General features: G+C 39.0%; 1 protein-coding gene across 1 annotated transcript in view; it reads right to left on the bottom strand.

Moving 5' to 3' along the window:
- Positions 1 to 1,479: 1,479 nt before the first annotated feature.
- LOC105477335 (mucin 7, secreted) overlaps positions 1,480 to 9,427 on the bottom strand; it is a 61,333-nt gene continuing 53,385 nt past the window's right edge. The window contains exon 4 of the mRNA XM_071092672.1: positions 1,480 to 3,304. Within this exon, the coding sequence (XP_070948773.1) occupies positions 2,021 to 3,304 (1,284 nt within the window). The 3' untranslated portion in view covers positions 1,480 to 2,020. The remainder of the gene's footprint in view (positions 3,305 to 9,427) is intronic.

The following is a 9,427-nucleotide window of genomic DNA, read 5'->3' as shown; positions in this document are numbered from 1 at the left end:
CATATTATTAATATCTTTATGTGATACCCTGACTTTCCTCTTCCTTAAGGCAGTGTTATTGGTTTCCTACCATGAGAAATGAAATTAACCTGTAGCATCTTCTTCCTTTTACTATCTCTTTCTCCACCATCCAGTGTTAGTCCACAATGTCATATTTCTTAACGTTTATTTTGTTTGCTTACATATACTTAAGTTTTTACTACTTGATTTGCCAGCTTTAAGTGGTGTCTTGTCTCTCAGCTTTTATCAATAAGGCAGTCAGTGAATTTATTCTACTTTCTATTATTTTTCTCGTTCTCCTGGGAAACTAAGCAGTTTACTGAGGAGTAATGCATATGAAAATAGGGGGATGAAAGAGAAGTGGCAGGGAAAGTTTTCATATTATGATGCAGATCAGGTTACTCGTGAGAGGAAAGAGGAAGAAAGCAAGATTAGGAGGGAAAGCCTCAGTCCATGATGTACATATGATAAAGCCTTGATGCAAAGGGAAGATCTAAAGCAAAGACTGCCTGTTGCAAAAGTTCTATTTTGGACAGAAATGGCCAGATTCCAGTACTCCTGCAGTGATCAGTCATGGGCTGGTCTATACAGAGCTACCAAAATGAGCCTAGATGGACAGAGTAAAGTGAGAGAGATGGGGTCTTTAATTGTCAGACCAAGAATCTTAGGGCAAACACATAATTTGGATTGGAAACACATACTAAGAAGTAAGATTAAGTTAATTTAAGTAAATTAATCACTTTGTTTGAAAAAGAAAATTAATGTTTAGAGATAGAGTGTCCTCCCCAAGTCACTTGGCTGATTAGTGGCAGAGTTAACAAAAATGTAAATCTTCATTTACGTCTCTTTTCACCAGTCTCAGAGTCTAAGAAAGGCAAGAAACTTCCAGATACACACAATGAATATAAATTGCCATTTGAAATCTTTATTAGTTAGCAAAAAAATCTAACATAATCATCAGAGTTGTAAGTAGCAGTGACAGAAGATAAAAATGCCTCCACATCCCAAATGAACATCTCCGTATACCAAGTAGCTAATTTTTATTCTTTTACAACTGAAGTCAGGGTTTTTATTTTCAGAGACAATTCTGCAAACTTGACATTAAACTAATAGTTTGGCGTGGTTTAAAATACATTCAAATGTATACTAAATGTTTTAGAAAATATTCCATTGTTGAATACATTTCACATGGAATTTATGTCAATTAATTGAATTGATAGTGAAATATTATGAACACCAAGTGAACATACAAAAACGTATTCTTGTTGTTCACAGAGGCTAGAATCAAGTACATTGGATCGAAATTAACTTAGACACAATGCAATACATGTCAACTTTGCAGTTTAAACAATTACATACACTAAGAAAAACAGTGCCAGTCTTGGTTCATGCTTGGCTGCCAGACTTTATTGTCATTCACTTCTAGCCTTCACTTCAAATCAAATTTCCCCTTTCTTGGCTCACACTTTGTGAAATAAAATTTTATTTAAAATTAAAGATAATTATCTAAAAGGTTTTGTCATTAATCAACAATACAAGGACAGGTCTATCGATAGATTTAGATTAAAGTTTCCATCTACAGATATTTAGATGTTTTTGTTCATCTGGAGAGATCCAGTTTTACCCCCTTATGTTTATAGGATTAGATGGTTCAGGTGGGATTTTGATGGGGGTACAAGGTAGTGATTTTGTAGTTTCCAACATTTAGGGAAAAGTAAATGGTTGATGGCCCATATAATATTCTCTCTCTATCTAAAGACTTTCTCTGCCCTCAGCGGGCTATCTCTGTAGGTTCCAAAAAGTGATTTTTGAACCTCAGACCTGCACCTGGCTTGTGGGATAGAGGCATTTTGTCTTGTTAATAGGTCTTGTGGTGGTGAATAATTAGATTGAAAGATTAGTCACAGTGCTTTAAATCTGAATAATATAATTTCATGTTGGGATTGGTGCTAAAAGTAAAGATGGTAGTTCTGCACTCATAAATCACATCTTAAAATGACAGAACACTTTACAACATATACTATTGCTCCAACATATCTTCAATAACTCTGTTTAGTAGATTCTTTATATATAAAAGAAATCGAGAAATTTTATTTTGGGTGGGAGCTGAAGTTGGTTGTTTAGTAGTAGTAGTAGTTTGAGTAGTGACTGAAATAGTGGTTTGGTGTGTGGGTGCAGCTGGAGTTTCAGAAGTGTCAGGTGCAAGAGTAGCTGGGGAAGAATTAGGTGTGGTGATTGGGGCAGCTGTGGTCTCCACTGGAGCTGAGGAAGGTGGTGGAGCTGGTGTAGTTGCAGGTGTGGGTAGGGCAGCTGTGGTCTCCAGTAGAGCTGAGGAAGGTGGTGGAGCTGGTGTAGTTGCAGAAGGTGTGGGTGGGGCAGCTGTGGTCTCCAGTGGAGCTGAGGAAGGTGGTGGAGCTGGTGTAGTTGCAGGTGTGGGTAGGGCAGCTGTGGTCTCCAGTGGAGCTGAGGAAGGTGGTGGAGCTGGTATAGTTGCAGAAGGTGTGGGTGGGGCAGCTGTGGTCTCCGGTGGAGCTGAGGAAGGTGGTGGAGCTGGTGTAGTTGCAGAAGGTGTGGTGATTGGGGCAGCTGTGGTCTCCGGTGGAGCTGAGGAAGGTGGTAGAACTGCTGTAGTTGCAGAAGGTGTGGGTGGGGCAGCTGTGGTCTCCGGTGGAGCTGAGGAAGGTGGTGGAGCTGGTGTAGTTGCAGAAGGTGTAGGTGGGGCAGCTGTGGTCTCCGGTGGAGCTGAGGAAGGTGGTGGAGCTGGTGTAGTTGCAGAAGGTGTAGGTGGGGCAGTTGTGGTCTCCGGTGGAGCTGAGGAAGGTGGTAGAGCTGCTGTAGTTGCAGAAGGTGTGGGTGGGGGAGCTGTGGTGTCTTGTGGAGCTGGGGAATTCGATGGTGTTAATGTAGCTACAGAAGAGCTTGTGTTAACATTTTCTCTTGAAGATGTGGTGGTGGCTTTCTGAGGAAGAGAAGTCACATTTGGAAGGGTAGTAATTTTGGTGGACGCAGATGGGGAAGTCACAGATGGAATTTGGGTTGTAGTCACTAAGGTAGGGTTGACCACACTGCTAGTATCTGGATGTTTAGATGGCTGGGGAGGATTTGGGAATTTGTGGGGGTTATGAACTGAAGGTGGAGGCCTAGGCCTACAGCGTTTGTATGGACATTTATGGGGCTTTATAATGAACGGCTTCTGGTGAGTTGGTAGTCCAGGATGATGTGGTAATTCAAAGTGAGGTTTGGGTAAATGGTGATGATGCCTTCTGTGACGTAGTTCGTGAGCCCTTTCTCGACCTTCACTGAACTGCAGAAGAGAAAGAAAATGTAAGAAATGAAAAAAGTATCCATTTATTTATCAATCAGGTGATCACGGCTGACCATGAGATGAGCAGTATTTGTGGAGTGCTGGGATTAGAAACCAGAGTACATTATTGAGTCAAGTGATTATCTTCCTAATTTCACCTGATTTTCACTAAGTTTCAAGAAAGAATTGCTACTATTTTTGTCAAATGTCCACTCTCTAGATAGCTGGGATGAATATATTCCTGTGGGCTCTAGCCTGAATGCTTAGCTGGATATGAACTTTTGTGCTTCCAGTTTCTCTCTTCTTTCTCTGGTGGAAAATGGTCAAGTTACTGCCTGAGGTCCCAGCACAAAGGCTTCCTGCTTACTCAGCATGTTCACAAAACTTTAGTCAAAGACATTCAACTGAGATCCAAGAGCCCTTTCTGGATTACACCCCTTATATCTACCATCATCAAAACACGAAACAGTCAAACAACAACAAAGCCCCAACAAACAAAATATCCCACCCCAGCTTCATGTTCTCCATATTTCAGGAAACAGTTTTTAGCCTTTATAAATTGGAGAAACAACTTTGGTCATTACCTTTTAACTTTATTGTTTAAAATATTAGAATTACAGAATTCATGATTCAGGGGGTTCATGAATCATCTGATTTTTAGAGAAAATTTGCATGTTTATGCATTTTGTCTGGATACAGCACCAATGATTTTCATGATTTCTGAAAGGTGTTTACATCTGAAAAGAACACTGATCTAGTCCAACTGTACATCTGATACTTGATCTTTTATCAATATACCTGCTGAAAGGCTTTCCAGTCTATGCATCTAAACTTTTCTGATTAAGAACTCACTACAGTAATTCCTAAGGCAGCCTGATAGAGAGTTCTTGATAGTGAATGTAGGTTTGTTTTTTGGGATTTTTATTGTTAACTGAGTAGAATTTTCTTCATGAAGATTTCCATTCTTTGGTCCTAATTTTATGTTTTGGCAGGTTTACCGAAAATCCAGGAGTCCTTCAAAATTTGGAAAATAACTTCCGTGCCATGTGGGTCATCATTTTGCAAGATGAATATCTTTATTTCCTTTAGGCATTGCTGACATTATTTGAGTTAGAGTACCATCACTGTTTCAGTTTATTATCTGTAAACATACTTCATGCCTTTTATATCCCTCTTCCCTGTATTCAATCTCATACTACATTTTTTAGTGATCGGTTATATTAAATTGGAGAAAAGAAATATTAATAGGTTGAATGAGACCATCCCAAACCAGGATAGGTTATATTTTCTTCCTAATGATTTTCACAGAAGCCCGTTTTAGATCACCAAATGGGTACATCATTCCAGTCCCAAGTTATAAAGCTTTCTTTGGACACAAAGTTTAGTGCAGATGACGTGATAACTTCTGAGAGACTAGCCGAGTTGTGTAAGATAAGATAACTTCCTCAGACTAATATATCCAGCCTCAAAAGTAGCTTCCAGGTATTGGGTTTTCAGAGATGAATGAAACAGGGACCCTTGTGACCTCGTGAGGCTCATGTGATTAAGGGAAGGAACCACATAACTATTTTAAAGCAAAAAGGTCATAGAATTAGATTTTGGATCTGGAATTTAATCTAAATCATTTCATAAATGAATAAACTGAGATCCAGGCATATTAAGTAACTTGCCCAAAGTCACTCGGTTATTCAATAGCAGATACAGGACAGATTCAAACCTCCACTGCTGGTCTGTTGCAGTGTGTTTCAAACATGTTCCTCTAAGATCTGGACATTCTCCGCAACATCCATCAATACAAGAAAGGATTATTTGTTTAGAAAATTAAATTATCCAGGAAATTTTAATTCATAACTGGGAATAGCCATTAGTTACCATAATGGCTTCTGATACTCATAACTTTGATATTGTTCCATAGGTCTCTCTTAAAAGGGCTTAGGTTTTCAGAATCGGTAACACTGACTCCAGGAATCTCTGAGGAGATCCTTTCCATTACAGGGGTACTTTTTTTCTCATATAAAATAAACAGGTCGTATTGTTCAAACAGATCTTTCCCTGGAGATTGAATATGCAATCCACATAATTAGGGACCTGCTCTGATTGAAGCAGGATTGAGGGCCTCACATTCCACGATCTCAGTCTTTCCCTTTCCAGATGGTCTCTGAAGATGTTGCAAAGAATGTCCAGATCTTATAGGAACATGTATGAAACACGCTGCAACAGACTAGCAGTGGAGGTTTGGCTCTGTCCTGTGTCTGCCACTGAATAGCTGAGTGACTTTGGGCAGGTCACTCAGGTCACTGTCTGTTCACATTCGCTATTTATTTTTATTAAAAATGTCTTTATATAACACTTACTTTATGTTAGGCCCTATTCTGAGTGGTTTACAAATACAAATTTATTTAATTTCTTAGCAATATTAATAAGGTAGGTATGGTGATTATCTTCATTATATGGATGGGAAAACTGAGTGCTTATTCATTTATAAAATGATTTGGATTAAATTAAATTCCAGATCCAAAGTCTAATTCTATTTGCTTTGAAATAGTTATGTGGTTCATTCCCTTAATCACCTGAGCCTCACGAAGGCCCCTCTTTCATTCACCTCTGTAAGTCCAGTACCTAAAACTATGCCTGGTCTATGGCAGGTACTCATTAGCTATTAATTGAATGAGTAAATGCATAAAAATGAAAACAATAGCTAATTTCTTATTGAATAAAACATTAACATTTAAAAGTGTTTATTCATATGTAAAATAGTTTCAGCTATTTTACTTTAGGTGACCAAAATAGTACCTACCACATTTTTATATGAAGGCAAATAATTAAAATCCTATTAATTTTAATGTTAGCATGGCCTGGAACATGTATCAAATGACCAGTTTGTTTGATTTACTTAATATGTTGATTAGTTATTATGATTGGCAGTTACAGGTGGTTATAACAGAACTCGTCAACTAGAGTTGGATTTAGAGAAGTCTGAGAGAGGAAGGAGTTGAAAATATATGCCTCTAAAGTTTTGAGTTTAGATGATTGAAGTATGGAGGTCCTTATAATAAATATAGATATTCCAGGGAGAGTGTATTAAAGAGAGCAACCCTGCCTGCCTGTTCACATTCGCCATTTATTTTTATTAAAAAAGTCTTTATATAACACTTACTTTATGTGAGGCCCTATTCTGAATGGTTTACAAATACAAATTTATTTAATTTCTTAGCAATATCATAAGGTGGGTATGGTTATTATCTTCATTATATGGATGGGAAAACTGAGTCTTAGACTAAGTAACTTTTAGGAGAATGTTTCTCCATTTGCAAACTCCACTTTTGAGAGGAGAGAAGAGGAAGAAGGCATGAGGAACAAGGAGAGAGTAGGCTGGAATCAAAGGAAGGAGAAGGAAAGACACATGACACTTGAAGCAAGAAAGGAGGGTGTAAGAAAGCAGAAGACTCCTAAAATAACTAGAGGAATGCCAAATTTTCTGAGGAAGGAAGAGGAGGAGAAAATTAGTTAGAAAGGAAGAGAGCTAGACGACAGCAAGGTCAAGATTACATTTTTAATTTTTTTTATTTTGAGATGGAGTCTTGCTCCATCACCCAGTTGGAGTGCAGTGGCGTGATCTCAGCTCACTGCAACCTCAGTCTCCTGAGTTCAAGGAATTCTCCTGCCTCAGCCTCCCTAGAAGTTGTAATTACAGGTGTGCACTCCACGCCTGGCTAATTTTTGTATTTTCAGTAGAGATGGGGGTTTCGCCTTGTTGGCCAGGCTGGTCTTGAACTCCTGACCTCAGGTGATCTTCCTGCCTCGGCCTCTGAAACTGCTGGATTACACGTGTGAGCCACAGCACCTGGCCCAAGATTATGTTTAATTGAAATTAGAAAGCACATTACATTTCTTCATTTGCTACCAGCTTATTTTTATGACCATTTGAAAACCTGTGATCCTTTTTTAAAGAGAATGAAAGCATTATGTTAAATAATGCTATAGTTGACAGAGCTCTTCATCTGACTCCAGAATACATCCCTTCAAATCTTCCTTTGGGATATCTGGAAGAGAGAAACCAGACTATCCACTCCCTGAAATCACTCCATAAAAGCAGGTTGTTGCTAGAGCTCCAGGGCTGAACTTTTCTGACTCTGGGTTGATGCTACTCTCTGGTACATTCCTGTATTTTCTTTTCTTTTTTTTTTTTTTTTTTTTTTTTTTTTTTTTTTTGAGACGGGGTCTCGCTCTGTCGCCCAGGCTGGAGTGCAGTGGCCGGATCTCAGCTCACTGCAAGCTCCGCCTCCCGGGTTTGCGCCATTCTCCTGCCTCAGCCTCCTGAGTAGCTGGGACTACAGGTGCCCGCCACCTCGCCCGGCTATTTTTTTGTAGAGACGGAGTTTCACTGTGTTAGCCAGGATGGTCTCGATCTCCTGGCCTCGTGATCCGCCCGTCTCGGCCTCCCAAAGTGCTGGGATTACAGGCTTGAGCCACCGCGCCCGGCTCTGTATTTTCTTTTCTTTTTTTTTTTTTGAAATAGAGTCTTGCTCTGTTGCGCAGGCTGAAGTGCAGTGGCACAATCTTGGCTCACTGCAACCTCCGCCTCCCAAGTTCAAGGGATTCTCCTGTCTCAGCCTCCTGAGTAGCTGGGATTACAGGTGTGTGCCACCACGCCCAGCTAATTTTTGTAGTTTTAGTAGAGACAAGGTTTCATCATGTTGGCCAGGCTGGTCTTGAGCTCCTGACCTCACATTCCTGTATTTTCTAAGGATCAGGTCAAGGTATTTCTGTGCTACCTTCTCATATTCAAGTTCTTTGGAAACTGTTTCTCTCACCAGGCACTTTTTTGAGATTTGGGTAGTTTGAAGAGTTTTCTTTATTCTAAGCACTTGGAAGAAAGGATTCTTTAGGTGTCTGGATTTGTGGGAGTTATGATGAAAGACCACCTCAAAAGAACAACCCAAATTCATCATTTCACAATAATATAATTATTTGTGTTGAATGGAAAGTTATTTCTTTCAATATAGAGTTGTTGGTAGCCAGGGATTCCTTATTAAAATTTTACTTATTAAAAAGTTAACATCACCGTGTATATTCAGAACTTAAAGCCTTATCAACTAGTATGTAAATTGAGATTACAATAATCTTGTTATAATTTTTACATCTACACTATATTTTATAATTTATAAATTTTCATTTACCCTTCAGCAGCCCTGTGAAGCATATAGTGTTATTTTATACATATGGAAATTGGGGTCCTATAAATAGATTCTAAATTGCTCAAGATTCATCTGGATGGTAAACATCAGAGATGAGTTTAAGTCCACATCTTCTGAGCCCAACTTAAGCACCCTTCTACAGTCACACAAATCAGCATCAGGGTCCAGGGAAAAAGCCTGATTGCTTTCTGAGGGATTTTATATGGTAAGTGAGAAATATGAGCATATCCAAGAGTAAGTTCCATCCACTTCATCAGTTCTTCTGCACTCTCTCTCTACTCTACTGGCATAATATTCTGAGGCTATCCATCCTCATTCAATAAAAGTACATTCTACTTCTTGATTCTTATTTGAAATTTTGTCAAAATAAAATTGAATAAATACAGGTACATAGCATTAGAGAAAAATATGGTTATTATTACAGCATGTATCACCTAGTAATCACATTATATCATTATTAATTTTAATCTTCCTTTGCCAGTACACCCTAAATTTCTTAAAGATAGAAGGTCCACTTTGTAATCTTCTCTTGGTTTTGGAAGCCAGCCTTTCCTATCCCCTCTTGTGGGTCCTCCATTTTCTTTATCCATATCTAAACTACCTACATTTTCTCCCTAGGTGATCTTGTAAGGTCTCATGGCTTCAGGTATGTTTTAAATATAGACTTTACCCCTAGATTTCTTAACTCCAGACAACATATATCCACTGTTTTCTTGATATCTTGATGTAGAAGTCTAATAGCCATTTCAAATAGAACATGCCCCAAACTCGAACATTTTTTGTCCATTTCTTTCCTTCTTTTTTTTTTTCTTTTGAGACAGAGTCTTGCTCTGTCACCCAGGCTGGAGTGTAGTGATGCAATCTCGGCTCACTGCAAACTCCACCTCCCAGGTTCGAGCAATTCTCCTGCCTCAGCCTCCCAACT

This window comes from Macaca nemestrina, chromosome 3 (assembly GCF_043159975.1).
Source record: "Macaca nemestrina isolate mMacNem1 chromosome 3, mMacNem.hap1, whole genome shotgun sequence".
Lineage (NCBI taxonomy): Eukaryota > Metazoa > Chordata > Mammalia > Primates > Cercopithecidae > Macaca > Macaca nemestrina.
Note: the sequence above shows the minus strand (reverse complement) of the source record. Positions and strands in the feature narration are given on the sequence as shown.